Source organism: Corvus kubaryi, unplaced genomic scaffold, assembly GCF_017639235.1.
Source record: "Corvus kubaryi isolate FWS band 111438036 unplaced genomic scaffold, C.kubaryi_AGA036_p1.0 split3-73, whole genome shotgun sequence".
NCBI classification, from domain to species: domain Eukaryota; kingdom Metazoa; phylum Chordata; class Aves; order Passeriformes; family Corvidae; genus Corvus; species Corvus kubaryi.
The window spans coordinates 19,836,560-19,855,065 of record NW_024582091.1 but is presented as its reverse complement, the minus strand read 5'-3'; the positions used below and the strand labels follow the sequence as shown (position 1 = coordinate 19,855,065).

Below are 18,506 nucleotides of genomic sequence, written 5' to 3'. Positions count from 1 at the left end.
TTCTTTTCCTTTGCTGATATTTTCTAGCATTTTAATTTTTCTTTCTTTGATGGTTGGAATTGAATTGATGTTTCTCTGAATGAATATTAAGAAGTGGAAAAATCCTTTGAAAGTTTTCTGAAGTAATCTTTATAAGAACCAAGTGGCCATCTGTGCCATGAGTACGGTTCACTTAGTACAGAATTAAGTACTTTACAGTAGAGGGTTTGCATTGATGGCTGTTTACTTGTTAATGACAACACATATAAAGGTGGACAGCACAAGTGAAACTGTGTTGCTGTTAAGCATTTGCACTGGCAGTAGCACTTTGCAGCTAAGTTAGCATCAGGACCCAGGTAAGGTGGGTGAAATACACGTGCAAAGAAGTCCCAGAGAGCTTCGTTAAAACTAGGAAAGATAGACAAAGCCTGTAAGAAGTAGTAATATTGTGTTATAGACAAGGGTCTGAGTCAAAGAGAATTAATCAGTTTCTCAGTGCTGGAACAGACTGTGACAAAACAGAACTTCTGTTTGCTGTCTTTCAGATTGATTCTCTACCATCTACTATATTCCTTTTGGTTAGGTTAGTCTGGAACTAGAAATTTTTCAAAAATATGTTATAACAAGTCTTCATTAAAGAACTCTAACCTTTCTCTTGTGAGTGTTGGAGCACCATCCTGTCTGCATGTCATCAATCCATCTGCTTGTAATTTTGCCTGTGAAGTATTGCAGTGCATTCTTCCTGGTGACCCAAGCTTGTCCTTTCACATTGCTTTCTACTGACATTTGAGAGGGGACTTTCGAAGGTAGCCCTGAGTTTTCTGTGGTAACACTGACCACTGCTTTTTGTTATTTTCTTTAAATGGCTCATCTTGCTTGTTCTCTGTAAAAGCAAATTAATCAATAGGACAGTGTTGTAGAGGAAATTGTTAGCATAGGTTTTGTTATTGAACACAGTTCAAATTAACTTTTGTGTTTTCTACAGGGTTTCTGGAGCTTGATGAACACAACCCTAAAGAATATCTTTGAACGGTCAAGTACTTCTGAAAGTGTGTCTGGGTTTGAAGCAGTTCAATGTAAAGACCCACTGAGTTTTAGCTGGTGGATTATGAGTCATCTGGCACCACTCTACCAGTTCGACCGTAATGGAAATCTAGATGAAAAGGTGGGTATGCTTTTTTCTAAATACTTAAGAGTTATTATAATTGATTTTGATCTCTTTGGTTATTTTTGTTGACAGAAAACAGTTTGTTTTCTAATGCAGGAATTTTCATACTCTTTAAAAGAAGTTGGTTTTAGGTTTGTACAAGTTGGTAAATGTTCTAGGAGCCCCAGACACATTCATGTTATACACAAGATATTCAGTAGAGAGCTGCATGAAGGAAACTTGAAATATCCCAACTGGTTAGTAGCACATATACTTAATGATGTAGCATATGTTTTAAGACTGTCTGCCTGCAGCATAAATGCTTCACTGGGTTTGTTGTTTTAGGAATTGAACACATTCGTTTGTGCTGTATGAGCTATAAACCTCAAACATTGACTGTGTAATTATTAATGCCACTTATTTTTTTAAAGTGGTAGCTCTGCTCTGGATAAATTTCAGTCTGTCTGTCTGTCTTGCATTGCCTTTGCATCACAGCAATAGCATCATAACATGCATATATATTTGTGTATACAGCTTAATTTTTATGTTGGTGTGCTACCAAAAGACACTGTCTAATGACTTAAGGTTTCAGTTTAGGAAACTTGCACTTGCTGAGGCAATTCATCCATTTTGAGATGAATGAAAGCTGACAATTTTTCTTAATTGTCTATAGAGGAAGCCTATTAGAAGCGAGTGAGATAGATGAAGGCGCAGAAATTGGGGTTTTTGGGGTGTTTTTGGTGTAGTTTGTTTTGTAGTAGGTTTTCACTCTCCAGTAGTGCTTTTTGAACTAGGGAGAATCTGGTCATGCCATCTTCTGTTGTTTTTCCTTCTGTTCTTTTATCCTGTTATCGTTACTCTTTTTTTCTGTTTGTTTTGGTTTTGATTTTTTTTTTTTTTTTTGGCAGGGGAGGATGTTGGTGGTGGTCTTGTTTGTTTGGTTTTGGGGTTTTTTTGTCTGGTGGCTTTTTTAACCTTTCAGCTGCATTGCTCATATTCCCTAATTTGCCAAGCATAAGCTCTGTATGGTGTCTTCCACAAACTGGGCTTAATTGCCCTTTATTGTGAATTGTCTTATTTGTAATTTAATGTGCATATTAAAACTGGAAAGGCTGTACCCTCTTTCTGTTAAAATCTGTCCTGTGATTTCCATTCCTGCTTTAGGAGGAAAGGTTAAAACCTGGAAACATGTTTGCGAACTGTAAATCTATAAAAAGAGAAGAATGATCACATTGGTTGAGCAATTTGTTTTGATAACTTAAAATCCTTCTCCTTGTCTTTAGATTTTTAAAAGCATTAGTATATAGACAGAGAATGAAATAAAAATCTTGAAATTCTGTGAATACTTACAATCCTAAGTAAAATTAGATTTTCCAATAAAATTAAGAATTAGTTGGGTTTTCTGATCTGCAAATTTGTAAAAAAAATTTAAAATGTAGCAAAGGTGTGCTTGAATACTTAGTTGAAAAACTCATGAGCGTGTCTGTTCACTAGAGGACTTGGCCCATGTGGGATGCTTATGCTGCTTCTCTTTGCTAGTTGACAAATCCTTTAGGATGCCATGGCTGGCAGCTTGTTATCATGTGGCAAAATGAAGCAACTTCTTGCACATTTATACAGTGTAAAGTTGCAGACCAGGTCTGATTGCTACACTGCAGGTTGTCTCAAGTTTCCCTTGGTTTTGCCCCGCTACTACGTGGGTGGGGAGAGGGACAGAGTCCAAAGCGTATTATAGAGGGACCTTGGAAGATAGAATAACTACACTCACTCTTTCTTAGAAAGCGAGGAAAGGTTATTCCTAAGTTAAATACAGAAATCACACATTTGTACTTGGTTTCTTATATTTAATGCCATAATCCAAATACAGTGATACTGATTATTTTGATCATTGTGGCTTTTTTCCTGTAACTCACACTGATAGATACTATGTATTTAGCCTCATGAGAGATTATTTTTTTTTGCCCCAGGCATGATATTATTTACATAAGCCAAAAAAAGATGTAGAATGGAAAAAAGGATTCCTGTTGTTGTTCTTTTAAAGTAGGAATCTGAGACACAGTGACAGGAAGTGACTTGCCCAAGATTAAATAATAATTTTTCCTTAGAGCCTACCTGGGAGAAGAGAATTTCCAAGTCTTGATTTGTAAATCATGAGACTATCCTGTGCATGCTCCTCTTGATGTTTCCAGTAGTCTTTATGTTCAAACTGTTAGCTGTGCTTTGCATTTCTGAGTGTTACTTTGAGTTTGTCCAGGGATCCCTGTTCTCGTACAAAAGAAATCTTATCAGTAACATTAGGGCCTTTTCACCCACAGTAATATAATCTGTCATAGACAGTTAATAGTAACCATCCCTTTAGGTCCTGTCCCCCTCCTTGAATTGCAACGTCAAATATTTTTTGAACATTATAAGGTAAAATAGTCTGTGATATGAATTTGTGAAGTCAGTAGAATTACATGAGGACTCAGTGTAGTCCTGTTTTGTTGATTAAACATCTGATGCAATGGCTTTGTGACACATGCTTTCTTTTAATTAACTGTGATCAGAGGTGGGAGGGTGATGTGTCATAATGATGGTTATTCATATGCTCTAGCAAAAATTGCCTCTAAGCCTGTGTCATCTGTGGAAGATTTTCAATTTTTTAATGTGGTCTCCATGGCCGTAAGGTTGTTTTGAAAGCTTTTAAAATTCTAAATAGGTTTCAGACTTGCTTCTTTTTATTTTTTCCCTTTTAGCTCATATAATGCAATTTCAAATATGTAATGGTTCATATATATTGAATATATATTTCACATACATGAAACCACATTTTTAAACTAGAAAATTTTGGACAGATTTCTTAGAGACTGTTCGGTACATGTCTCTTTCCATATTCCCCTGTTCAGGTTCCACTTCACTCTTCTGAAAAGCAGGATTTGTATATTTAAAACTCAAATGGGACCTGATGAGAAATTTGCTACTTCTGAACGTTGCAGGGGTCAATTTTAATATCCTATGGGCTAAGGTAATATAGGCAGAGTTACTTGGGGCTAAGAATTCTTGCCTTTGAATAGAATAATCTGAAATGACTATGTGGAAAGATATGCAAACATGGACTTCCAGCTAAGAAGCCTAATATTGCTTTTCCAGGTTAGTCCTTGCAAAAGTTTCTTTCTGCAAATTCAGCTCAAGCTTTGGTTTTAGCAGCACTTTTATGCACTGTAAGGTCTCTGGGTTCTGTTGATTTTTAGGATTCTCTGGGGGTGGAGGGAGGATGTTTTAAGCCATGAGGTTTGGAGTTGAAGATGTAGATTCTACATATTCTTTGACAGGGATAGACTGTAAACAATGGTAAACAGGTGCTGTGCTGTATTGCTGGTGCAGGAGGGAATACTGTTTGGATCTAAATCTATTGGGATTTGAATGAGACAAGTCTTTTAAAATATAGATACAATTGTAACTAAAAAGAGTGCAGCAGGTGGTTGGTGCCCATCCTTCCTGAGTTTGGGCTGAACCTGCGTGCACTCCTGTAATCAATCCCAGTTGGTGTCAAGAGTTTGCCCTAGATTACTCCAAGATCTTGTAAGGTGATCTGCAGACAAGCTGGAACTTTGGCAATAAACACCTGCTGTATAAAACATGTGTCCTTGGTCTATGGTACTGCTAAAAACATGTGCTAAGCAGATTGATCCAAACATTCAGTGCTCTCATAGATATTTAGCGTAACTCTAATATCTACTCATGGCTGCTAAAACTGGCGTTTTAGCAGTTCCTTAGCTTTACTTGAAATCTGCAGTAGGATGTTGCCTGTGTGTAGGTATTCACATAATACCAGGCTCTAAAATACAGCAGTCAAAAATCTGATGTAAATACTGGCCAGATCTGTCTGGAAATGCTGGTTGTGTACTTCCTGGATTTACCTGTTATTGAAGTGCTGCCTTTACTCTTTCGCTATCTATTGATGCAACGTCCTCTCCTGACAGGGTGCTAGCTCTGGTTTCATGCTACAGAGCCTTAGGCATCAGTAACAGCTTAAATCCTGTTCACCACCCCAGGCATGATGTGCCATCTGCTGTTCTGGCACAATTATTAGTGTCCCTCTTCTGTGACCTAAGTCAGGCCCTATTCCTTTTTTCATTCTTTCTTCTTCTCCTAAAGCTCTGTGTTGATTCACTGTTCTTGCTCTGAGTCCCACAAACAGAAGTACCAGAACTACTGAGCAGTGGCATGCTACAGTTGTGAGGGCAGAAAGAGGAGCTGTCAGGATGAGGAAGAAGCAGTGTGTATTTCTTAACTGATATGGGTCAAGTTCCTGAATCATGCAATTACAACTTTAATGTAACTTTCTGTAGATCTGTCCTTTCATTTATATTTGTTCCATAAACAGTCTATGGACTGTGACTTGATAACTAGTTGTCTTTCAGTATTCTCTTTTTCTTGTGGTGCAAAAATGTAAAGTCACCAAGTAGTCAAATACTGTTGAATGAGTATTAGTGCATTTTTTAAAAGAATTTGTTTTTTAAATTATCTTGGTACTTTCTGGAGTTCTGTGTGAAACTGTCACCAAGTCGCACCATTGACTAGTTTAATCAGTAGTGGAAAAGGATGGAGCACAATGGTGTCGCTGCTGGAAAGTAGTTACATTTCAATTACCAAAGCATAAAATGCTCTTTATTGTAAGTTCTAAACTGATGTTTAAAGGACAGCTATCTGCAGAATAATGTACAAGGCTTAACAGTTCTGGTAGTGGAGGAAACAAGTAAGGCAGGACAATGATGGAAGTACTATGTTCACACATCTACTTATCTACAGAAGCTATATACATAGCTGAGATGATTGTTGGATCTCCTAGAAATGTAAATGTGTTGGCCTGGTTGCCTTTTCTTTTTTCTCAAGAAAATGGCCTTAGTTGCAAAGCCTTCTACCCTTTTCTTTTCCACTTTGCATAAATAAATGGAAAAGCAAAAAAGCAAGAAAATGTGAGATTGTACATTTTTTCCCCCTCTTACCCCTTATAGCTTCCTTTTTACAGAACATTAGAGCAAGAAACTGTGAGACATACTGCTTGGACTAATAAAAAATGCCTGAATGTTTTGCTTCTCCATTAAAAGTGAAGGCGGGGATTGCAAATGAGTCACTTAAAGTGGTTGCATACTTTTTGGTTTTGGCATTTTATTAGCTTTCTGAGGGCTAATTTTTGGGACAGATATTGATTACTTTCATATAACAGAAAAGCTCTTTTTGATTATGACTACAGTATGCTGTTGTGACATTAAATATTTCTGGAAATATTTTGCCTGCTTACTTTCATGTTACTACACAGTGCTTCCTGTAATAGATACAAATGCTGTTTCATGTTGATAATTATTTTTCAGAAACCTGTAAGGGATACAAATGCTATTTCATGTTGATAATTATTTTTCAGAAACAGAAGGAGTCCAATTGGAAATTTGTGGAAGAACTCCTTAAAAAATCCACTGATGCTCAAGTAAGTGTGTCAAGGAAAGAATAATGAACAAGGAAAGTGTCAGGATGCTTTCAGGAAAATATAGTGCATGGAACAAAGTCCAGCTAACAAATGTATTTTTGGAGTTGTAGTGTTTTTATCACTGGTAAATGAACAACCTTGACATAGCTGAACTATGACAGTGTACAGTTCCCTCCTTGTTAGCGGTTCCACTTGCTTTAAAGTGCTTGTGCTTGATGCTAAATTGTCAGATAAAGAAAAAAGATAATTATCCTGGAAGGGTAGTATGTGGCTTCTCAGACAAGATGTATTCAGAATAAGAACTGGATGCTTAGAAAATGTAAACCAGATACTGAATGTAAGGATATCAAGTTGAGGAGACATGATGGAGGAGATAGTCAGTTGCATTGAAAATTCAGCTATATCCTCATCACAGCAGGAAGGTGACTTGCCTTGCTGAGCAATTTGTCTTACAGGCTTGAATCAAACTTTTACTGATAAGGTTCTAGTTTCTGAGCACTCATTTCATACCTTATCATTTTTCTTTCTGCAGAACTGTTAATGCAATGCTTCATGGCCCAGAGGTCAGAATTGACCTCCTTTTAATATGCTTTTAAATATGCTGTTCATAAAGTTTTTTTAAGTAAGTTACATTGTAGCTCTGTAAATTTGTTCTGAAGTTGCATGGTACAAATTGCAAATGTTGTATCAGCAATGCCTGTAAAAATAATGTATTTGTGTATGTTTAAGGCAACATTAAATGTTTATTTTTTCATTTGCTCTATGAAATTTATTTTTTCATTTGGTGTATGAAATTAAGAAAAATCCTGCAAAGTTCTGTTGTTGAAAGCAGAAGGGGAATCAGTTCTTTCAATTTTTTTAATTATTATAAATGTCTTGTTTATGGAGTAGCAACAACTGTAGTTAAAGCTGGAATGTAGAACAATACTTGTTACAACTATGATTTCAGCAAGAAAATATTTGTGGTTGTTAGGAGAGTTGAAATGATAGCATGATGTTTCAGGTTTTTATTACTCTCTACATAAACTCTAATGCTTGGTTATGTAGTCTTTCAGCTTAAAAGATTAACTCTTTTTGAATGATTTTACAGTATATGACTAAAAATACAAACTGTGCATATACATTAAAACCACAGTGATGATTTTACTTATTGGATGCTTACCATTCTGTGAGAGAAACTGGAGAGATTTAGATAAGATCCATAAAAACTGTGAGTAGCTTATTAGCCACCTTCCTATGTTGCATCTTCTGTATGGCAGCAATCTGAGACACAGTAAAAAGACATTTGTATTTAACATTCTTTTCTTCAAAATAATCCCCTTTTCTTGTGAGTGTTTATTATTTTGAATAAAGCCTACTTTGAAGCTGAATATTCATAAAATACACTGGTTTTGATGCTTCTGTTAAAGTATTGAACTGTAGACAGTTTAGAAAAGGAAGTTAAGTGGCCAAGTTCAGAAGACTTGTATATTGAGTCAGTCATGATACAGTAATATGAAGCAAATATGTGTTTTAATTTCCAAAGGCAACCATTGTTGGAATTAAAACAAATCCTCATTTGCCAAAGACATGGTTGTAACTATTACCAACCATCTAAGGAGCCCATCTAGTTTATTTCCTTTTTTTATTTGTTCATTATTTTTTCTTGCATTATGAAGTTAGCTGCCCGAGAGAAGTGCTCCTTGGGGGACATTAATTCCTATATGTGCATGCACGAGTGAATGTAGTACTTTATTAGAAACTACATCCTGCTCCCTATCCCTGCACAGCAGCCTTCTTGACAGTGTCTAGGAGGGAGAATTCTTTTCCCAGTAGACATGTCTATCTCCTCTGTTGATTTGGCAGCTTCAAGTGGCCACTCCTACCTTTTATCTTATGGTTTTGCATCTCTTAGGTATTGTTAAGTCCAGAAACTGTAGTAATGAGAAACACAATGAGATATCAAGAAGTCAATAATGAAATGGAACATGGAAAAGCGGGAAAAGGCAAAAGAAAGCAAAAGTGATAATAGTACTCTTTGAATGAACAGCAGGACAGAATTGATGATACTGCCTATTAACACTTGGCATAACTTTGTTAGTAAATCCTGTCTGAGCCATCCTTTTCAGCATATAGACTGTTATCTACTAAAGATGCACAGCAATAGCTGTGCAAAATAAACTAAAAGAAATAATAGTGCTGAATCACCCATTTGCTAGAGAGGGCTGGAATTGGTAGCTAAAAACTTCATTTTTAGGTGTATGGGAACTTAAAAACTAATCATATTTACTACTCTGTTCATCAACCTCATAATCTTGTGCTTGTTACTCCCTAACTTCCCTATAGCTTCTAGACTGTACATGCTCAGATGAATGGCAATTTACACTGAATGGGAGGAAATTAGAAGAAATCAAGTATGTGTAGTTTTGTGTGTTCAAAAGCATCTGAAAAAGGTGCAGAACATACATCTGTTATGTAAATTGATAATCTCTCCTATCAATGACTGTTAATTTCTCTTCATGTGAGCTTCAAATTCCATGCTGTGAAAAGATGATTTAATAGGCACTGTTGCAGCCATTGAGGGTAACAGAGCATCATGAAGCAGCAGAAGCTGGAGTTAGCTTTAACATCCTTAGGTCAGCTAATTACTGGAATACAAAAACGCCTAATCAGTGTTAAATCTGCAGCATTTCTTCAGTTTCAGTAATACTATTGCATCTAGTTGTCCCCATGTAGGCAGTAGAGAGCCTAAGGCATGTTAATCCATGATATGATGGATTTTGGATGATGAAGACCACTTGAAGAAGGTGTTGCATGTCCAGGTGAAGGTGGTAGAGGGGTACTGCAGTGCCCTGTTCCAGATAGGAACTCCTTTAAGGTTACAGTCATCCTGCTGCTGAGCAAGGAAAAGATGTTAAGGTGCTGTTCATCTTACGGGATCAATAGTGATGGGAAGCAAAAACACCCTGTGAGAAGATACGAGCAATCATGGATACCTAGGCAAGCGTAGTGTGCTGCTTCCTTGGATGTATGCTTTCAGCTTCAAACAGTTGGCCAGCAGCTGAGTTCTTCAGCCACAAATCACTCTCTATTTAAATTGTAGATGGATAAGAGTTGAAGAAAATTGCTCATGTGAAAAAACTCCCAGTTCTATCACAAAAAAGGGCATTTTTGGGGAAACTAGTTGCACGAGGCATTTCCTACTTTTTTTGTAATTTGTAATTCTCTTCCAAAAAAAGGTGTATAATTCTATTTGTACTACAAAATGGAAATTGTTGTAGTAGTAACAGTATCGTAACTGTACTTGTCTACTAGGCAACATCAAACTGACTAAATTTATGGGTTGTCAGTGTAAGAGGCATTTGTGTTTATGAAGTTTTATTGTGAGAATCAAAAGCTTTTTGGTTCTCAAGAACTAATAGCAGTCTGTCTTATTAGACTTCTCATTTTAGAAAATAAATGCTTTGTGCTGTTTCATTTCTGCCTCAATTTTGTTATATTTTCACTGTATTTTTTGTTTAATTCTACCTTAAAAGAGGTAGAGAAGTATTTCTGGGATTTCTAGGAAAACCAATTTTGTTACTACATAGGAGGTCATAAGAGAAAAATGTTATGTTTAGATAGTACTATCATTTTGATAGTATCTGGTGTTCCTCCCTTCTGTGATAAATTAAAAGCTGACTACCTCAAGAGTTCTGATAGTATTTCCAGCAGTGCAGGAGACCATTTTAAGCAAAAGACCAATGAGAGAATCCATTAATCCCAGGGATATTTGAAGTCTGGATAACTCTTTCATACTAAATTTGAGATGAGGCTTTCAGTGCTATCTTGGTTTTGGAAACTGTTTCTAAAACTATTGTTAGACAGATAAATAATGGCTCTAATTGAAGCTGCTCAGCTGCAATGTTTATTGTTGAATTACTTTAACCGAAGCAGTCATTGTTTGTTGTATTATATCCTTAACATAACCCTAGACACAAAATACAACTTCAAGACTAAGCATTCCCTTTCTGAATGTTGTGTTTTGTTTCTTGGGGGTTGTTTTGTTTTGAAGTTTTGTGGGTTTTTTTGTTTTTGGTTTTTTGTTTGTTTTTTTTTACATCCTTGTAACCCGGTAGATCCCTCTAGAGAAATAGATATGCTCAGCTGCAGGTTTTTTGTTTTACATCAAGACACCTGCTTTTATTCATTAAAGAAATAGCAGCTGTTCTGTCCCTTGGTTTTGGTGCAAGATTGTTATCTTTTGGGAAGTCTACTGATTTAATAGTTATATATAAAAAACACTTGATATCACCTTTCATTTGTAGGCATTTTTATTACATTTGAATTATTATTCTGTATATTTTTAATGAGTCTTTACTGGAAAGTTACTTTCCTATTTCATTGGGTTCTGTATCTTACACATAATGTCTTGAATATATAATTTTCTATGGCAACTGAAAATGTCTTTTCAATTTTCAAGTTGTTTTAGGAATGGACCACTTTAGAAGCCATATGCCCTACAATAATTGTTCATGAGAAGAGAAGGCAGACTTGGTTAGAAGTTATTGTGGGTGATTGCATAATTGTTTGCAGTGTTGTGGTAAAGTGTAGCAAGTCAAGTTTTCCATATGAATGTAATAGCCAGGTAGAGACGAGTTAATGAGTGAAACTCATTTATGTGACATTGAAAACAGGAAAAGAAGGCACTCCAAGACACAGTAAGTCATAAGAAGTAGCACTGTGAGTAAGTCATAGAATCATGGAATGTTTTGGTTTGGAAGGGACCTTAACGATCATCTACTTCCCACCCCTCTGCTATGGGGGAGGTGTTAGACCCACACATGTAAAAGTCTACTCTTAGGACAACTGCACACAAGTTGGTCCATTAAACCACTTTTGCAGGCAGTGGAGATAACAAAGCCCTTACAGGAATTATGCTGAAGTAGATGCCTAAAATAGGCTGGGTTAAACACATGATTTCAGCCAGAGCATAGAGCTCTTAATAGCCTACATCTAATGAAAGTTCAGTTTTGTTGCTACCAAAAGCTGGATGAGAAGAATTCCACTTTCATTATCCCACAATTACAACCTGAATGCTTCACTGCATTCAAATTGTTTGGCATTTCCTATTTTCTTTCCTATGAACTTTTTCAGAGGTCCTTTCCAACCTAAGTGATTCTGTGATTCTATGATTCTGGGATGAGCTACTGCATTGGCTGGTTTGCAGGGTGCAATTGTCAGCCTTTATCTTTGAGTTCATTGCATGAATTAGCAGATGCATTTACTCAACAGTATATAATTAAAAATAATTTTTATATTAGGAAATTACTTTGAACAGTCTGGTAGTATTGGGTTTATGTGTAGATGAGGTGACACTCCCCTCTTACAATTAATTTTTTACTTCCTTTTCAAGACTGGTGTGTTAGAAGAACACTTACGAATGCATCTTCAGTGCTGTTTGACTTTGTGTAGTTTCTGGGATTTGAACTTATCTATTGTCACCATACTCTGGGATTATTACAGCAAGAATCTGGTAAGTAGATGAATACATAAAAATGTAGAATTGCATGTAGATAGTCCTTGATTTTTGCTGATTAATTCTGATTTTCCTGTAGCCAAGCTTGATTGCTGTACTTCTGTAAAACTACCTAGTCAATGGCAGTATCCCTAAATTTGCTATGTTTATTTAATGAAATCATGTTTAAATTTGTTATGGTCCATTACATTATGAAATAATAGAATATGATAACATATTTCAACTCTTATTTTTCATCAGGACTACTCAGTTTAAGATCTTGTAAAAATACTTTGCACACAGTTACAATGCATTTTTATTGTTTTAGCTGAGGTAGGAACAACATATCCTTTTGTTTGTGTGGAGAAGTGCATCTTACTGCCTTCGAAATATTGGCATTTATTGTTATTTATAGTATTTTCTGTTTTCATCTATTTCAGAACAGCTGCTTTACTGTTCCTTGGCTTGGTCTGAAGGATCTGGCAAATGTTAGTAAGACTTCTTTGTCAATGCTTGAGTTGGTGAAACGCTGCTGCTGCGAACAGCAGATCCCTTCTCTGTACAAGTCCAGCAACAGTTACTTCATTTTCCTCAGCATTTTGGCACGGATTATGAAAGAAGAAAACAATGGGGTGCATCCTTGGAAACAAATTAAAGGACGGTATGGATGCTATTTACTTTGTCTCATTTTGTAAGAAGTGTAGTGAGTCAGGGGCCCTTACAGCTACATGCAAGGCAGAGGGCGCTGTGCTTATGGCAAAGTAAAGGGGGTGACAGATCCAGGGTGATTTATAATTTGAAGAAAGCAGTTGTTCCCTGAAGTTTCTGTTGCCAGCTGAGGCTGTCACTGGGTCCAAAAATCACCTTGGCATTCATGGTGTGTGATGATTTACCTCGTCCCACTGGCCAGGAATTTGGTAGACTGGCAACCAGTGCAGTGGTACAACTCAGTTGCCAGACAGATAATGTAATTAAAGCACAGAAATTGTGTTTGAGCTGGATGTAAGCCATGTGTTGTTCAAGAACATGCAGACTGACACTTGCTAGACCTGTATTTTCATTTAAATATTTCACTTCTTTTCAGTGGTTTTCAAAATTTCTCATAGTATTTTTGTGAGGATTTAAATTTTTCACTTAATTTTGAAACATACTAATTAAGTACAGTCAGTCATGATATAAAAAGCCGTAAAATATATGTGCTCTAAATTAAACTCTTGATGTTTTAGATGCTTACTGAATCCATGAGACTTTTCTTATAGTAATGAGGATAGCACTTGTAATGATTAATACAGACTTGGTAATTTTTTTTTATTAGATAGAGAAAACAGAAAACAAAAATAGTTTTGGTTTAGGGTTTTGAGTTGTTTAAAAAGATTTTATTAAGTATTAATAAAATAAATTGAAGTTCTATTAAGCATTAGTAAGTTCTTCATGTATGCAAGAAATAAACATTTAAAAATGCCCAGGTGTATACACACCTTACAAAGTTATGTGGTGTTTTTCTTCTAAGAAAGAAGGGTTATCTTGGCTATCAGAAAAAACAGTATGCCTAATGTCTATGTACACTTCAGAAGCTATTATAGTCACTAAATTTGGGGTTTATATATCATTGCAACTATGTAGAAACAAATATGTTGTTGGATTCTGTATCAGTGTCTTGCTTTTTTAAAAAAAATTTTAATTAGCCTACTCTGTTCTTACTGCAAGGAAATTACACTTACATTTTTGTGCTATTATAGCTTGTTACTTTCCCTAATTTAAGAGGGGGAATAATAATACACAACACACAGTGTGTCAGTCTGCTTAACCAGTATTCATCATTTCTATCTTGAAAATATCAATTACACAAGTAGCAAAATTTAACAGTCTACAGCTATGATTTTTGGGATGAACTCTGTTTTCAGCAGCTAACCAAGCATTAATGGATGCATGAAAAGCATATATGCTTGTCAGTAGTAATTTACTACTAAACAACATTAATTGGATATGCTGTAATTTTTGGTGGCTAGATTTGATAACCTCAACACCATTTCCAACTCTTTTCCAGGTGACAGAATAGGAAAACAGCACTTACAGATGTTTAACTACTGTATGTGGAACTTACTTTAAATTAAATGTGAAGGATATACCCGAAGTTTTAAACACAAAAATCAAAGAGTCAAGCTGTTTTCATCTTACTCCTCTGTTGTAGGAATGGTGGCTTTCATTTAAGAGTCCACATCCAAGCAAAGGTCCCAGAAAAGATCTGCTTTTTCCTTCTTGTCAAGTGCTTTAAAATTTCAAAGTAGCAGTGCTTGTCACCATCAGCTGTGTATGACTTGAGCACTGTCCTATAAGCAGTACAGATAAAGTTTCTTAACCTCTTCCTGCCTGGAGAGAGGTTTCTTTCCGAATGCCTCAGCTTAGCTTGTCTGTTTTCTTTAGAACCCATCCATACCATAGGTGCGCAGTACAGGTTGATACAGACTTTGGCAAAGCACTGTGGAGAAAAGGAATTTTCCATCAGAAATCTTCCTTTTATTGCAGTGATGGTTTGGTAGGTGAGACTTTGATCACAGCAGCTGCTGCATTACAACATAACAGCAGAAACCAGTAGCTGATTTCCACATGGAAATGAGGATGTTTCCAGGGAAGAAGTTGGTGTACCAGAATGGTTTGCTGCTGCAAAGAGATGCCACTTGACAGCTTCTCTTCCTAGGAGCCCTCATGGGCTAAACTTGATTGATATGAAGGCACAGTATGGGGGACACCCATCACAGACAGAGTAGAGAGAGTCTACTCATAACATTTTGCTCCGCTTGGTACTAGAGGTTAGATAAGGGGGAAGGGTTAGGCTGCACCTCCAATTGGAAACAACGTGTGCTTTAAATTAGGAGCAGAAACTGAAAGAGCATGTTTGTTCCAGTAGCCATAAAAGTAATGAAAAAAAGAGTATGTAAAATTTAAGGGTTACCAGAAGTGGATAACTGTAAACTGAAAGCATGAAAATACAGTTTTAGTCACTCAAGAAGATAGAAAATTGCATACTTTAAGAAACTTTCTCTTTCCTGGGTTTTTCTGTTTGTTTTTCTAATGTAGAATTTATTCCAAGTTCCATCGGAAAAGAATGCAGGAGCTGACAGAAGTGGGGCTGCAGAACTTTTTTAACCTGTTCCTCATGCTGGCAGTTGTTGCGGAGACAGAAGATATAGTGAGTCGGGTGTTGGATCTTTTGGATTTCCTGACTCCATCCTCCATCACCATGTCTCGGAGAGCTCTCATCTGGAGAGGTCATTTTGCTTTCCTTTTAATTTATGTTGAGAAGAACATGGACATTAGTGCCCTAGCCGAGAAAATCTCAAATACTTTCCGTGAGAAGGCAAAGGAGTTTTTAGTAACCAAAAATGACTACACACAGAGACAAAATCTCTGGACTCTACTTTCAACCTACATTGATGGTGCCCAGGAAGTGTTTGAGACCAGCTGCTACTTGAGCCTTTCTGAGGAAAAGCTGCTAAATGATGGCTTTACTATGCTGCTGCCTGCATGTCGGGGAGCTGAGCTGAGCATGGTCCTGAATTTTCTTCAGGTTGTTCTAGCCAGACTTCGGTAAGTTATTTAGTTAAGTTGTGGATATAGACTAGCATTTTGTTTTTAGGGTTAAACTGTAGTTCCTGTTAATTTTTTACTGAAATTGAGTAAAAGGAAAGAGAAATCTCTGAAGGTCTGTGAATGATGCGTTCAGTCTCAAAACCCACCAATACTTCAGTGCATATAGAATCTTTGAAGTGTTTCCTTACTATTTCAGATTAGGTTTGACATCCTGATATTTTGTTATGAATTAGTGTCTCTTTAGAAAGTCATCCAGTTGCTACTATTTCAGACAATATCATCTCTCATTTGATACAGGAAACATAGAAATTATTGTCCGTGTTAATTACGTAAGTGGGGGCTGGGGGGGTGGGTTTTTTGGTTTTGTTTCTTAATTGAATATTATTCTGTTTTTCAGAGTTTTTGTTCTAATTTTTTTTTTTTCATCAAGGTTGCATTCAAATACTACAGTTATGGAGATTTAAATACTCGTCTGGGGTTCGATGGGAAAGAAGGAAATCATATTTTACCACTTTCAAGCAGTTTTGCTTTGATGTACTAGTTCATTTTTCAACATCCACAGTGCCCTTCAATAAGCATATTTTTTGTCTACTGATGCCTTTGAGAAGCAGTCCTCCAGTTTGAAGCCCAAACTGCTTTTTTTTCATAAGATATTAAGAGGCAGCTATTGATCTGCCATTACTTCAAATGTGCAAGACTGAAATATGTGTAAAGAGCTGTGGAAGAGTGCATAATAGGAATACTGAGGCCCATATGCAAGATCTCTCTTTAACTAGGTTCTTTGTTATTGTCTAGTTTGACTGCAGCTGTCAATAGCTTATAGATCCAAAGACAACTGTTTTTCAGGCAGTCTTTTGAAAAAAGATGAAGCACAAAACTAAGTTTAGTTGATTTATTATTTATTATTTCAGTTCAACTGAATGTATTTCCTGGAATAAATTGGAGACTTCAAAAATGCTTTGACATCTTCTCCATTAGCTAATACACAGCATTTGTTGTGTTGTTTTTAAAGATGAAATAGGGAGAAATTTGAGACTGGTGAAAAAATTGCCTGTTTTATAACTTGGCATTATTTTTAAGCTTTCCAGGACTGGGGGTTATGTGGCCCTCTTGTAAGACAGAGAAGAGGGCATGCAAGTTCAATCTAGACTTCTCAGGTCATCACAGATAAGGTACAGGACAGTATTAGTACCTTTTTTTATAAAAAGTAGTTTTTCTGAGATATTTGAATTACCAACATGCTCAAATAGTAATTAGTATGAGAGAGATTTTTAGAGCCTTGCTTTTTTTAACAGCTCTTTATTTCAGTTTCTGTATTTATACATTTAGTTACTGTTACAAGCCTATTTATCCCATCTACAGAAGAACTAAATTCCTTAACACTTACAAAACACTTTGATCTTCAGGTTGTATGGAGCAGGAAAATGTTAGTGATTTTGCTGCTTTGACAGACTCACTGAAAACAGTTCTCTGTTGCCATGCAAATAAAACAACACTAAAACCACCTTTTTGATTCAGAAGATATGGATGATTTTGTGCTAACCAGATGTTAAAATATTATTGAATTGACCAGACTGATTAGGCCTGGTCTGTTTTCAAATTCAGATAAGGGTGAAACGCTTGTTTATAAAATCCAGGCTGATATAAGATAGTAGGCCTTTCATAAAAGTAATTTTTCTGTACACTGCACTCTTAATAATTTTAAAACTGTATGACAGGGAATTTACAGGTAGGAAGGAAGTGAGATCACTGATTAAAGAGACAAGCAGCTCCCTCTAGGCTGTTAGGAAATAATAACTTCATGTGTTACTTTCTGCTAACCCCAGATGATGGCTCACAGGAGCATTCTTTATTGCTGATTAAGTAGCATTTTGAAAATACTGACTTGGTTGTGTTAACTAAATGCCTCAATATTTAAAGCTAAAAGTGTCAAATAGTTTTAGCAGTCCTCTTTAACATATCTTGTTGGGATTGCTGGAATCTCATTCCAGGTTTCCCAGTTGTTTTTATTTGAGGATACTGTAAAAATTCTAGTCTTTCATTTTCAGAGTGAGGTGTAGCCAAAAGCTCTTCTTTAATTACAGCTATTCATGCCGCTATAGTTAAGGGTCTGTCAGCATTTCCATTATAAACCTTTATTTTCAAGGGTTTGTACCATAGCAGTGAAAACTTGCTCTGGGCTAAAACTTGGCATACAAGGATTTGAAAGTACGCTTGCTTTCTTTCTTTCTTTTTTCATAAAAGACATCTGAAAAGAGACCCCCACCTTCACCATTTTTACACCACAGTGTTTTAAAATAACCCATTCCAGCTTTTTCTGGTATTTTTCTTGTCTGCTAGAAAAGTACTGGTAGCTTTTGATTTGTTGTATTTACCTATGGTTAGACTATTTTAAATAAGGTTTCTTAAACCGCTTTTTTATTGGTTGTTACCATTATGATTATTTTGGAATCCATATATTTAAATAGAACTATGTCTTGACAGGAGCTCATTTTTATCATTTTTTGATATGTGGTGAGTGGATAATTGAAATCAAGATGCTACTTGCTGGCACTTGCAAGTATTTGATCTTCATAGTAACATTCACTATGAACTGTAAGATTGTATTTTAATACAGTCTCCTTTTTAAAACCATGTAAAATAAACAGTAAATAATCAAGAAACTCCCCTAAATCAAAATGTGAAGTACTTCCTTCCTATTTTTACTTGGAGCATTCAGCTTCCAGCTCAGACATAAGTTTTTTCCTTTATTTTTTTTCCTGTTTTTAAGCAATGTTTTAAAATCCTGACTTGTTGTTGTTGTTTTTTAGGGTTTTTGTTGGTGTTGGTGTTGTTGTTTTTTATTG

General features: G+C 36.0%; 1 protein-coding gene across 2 annotated transcripts in view; it reads left to right on the top strand.

Annotated features, from left to right (window-relative positions):
• MMS22L (MMS22 like, DNA repair protein) overlaps positions 1-18,506 on the top strand; it is a 90,984-nt gene that overhangs the window by 19,250 nt on the left and 53,228 nt on the right. For both annotated transcript variants that reach the window (XM_042016601.1, XM_042016600.1), the window contains exons 10-14: positions 965-1,144; positions 6,531-6,593; positions 11,968-12,087; positions 12,510-12,730; positions 15,148-15,657. In XM_042016601.1, the coding sequence (XP_041872535.1) occupies positions 965-1,144; positions 6,531-6,593; positions 11,968-12,087; positions 12,510-12,730; positions 15,148-15,657 (1,094 nt within the window). The remainder of the gene's footprint in view (positions 1-964; positions 1,145-6,530; positions 6,594-11,967; positions 12,088-12,509; positions 12,731-15,147; positions 15,658-18,506) is intronic.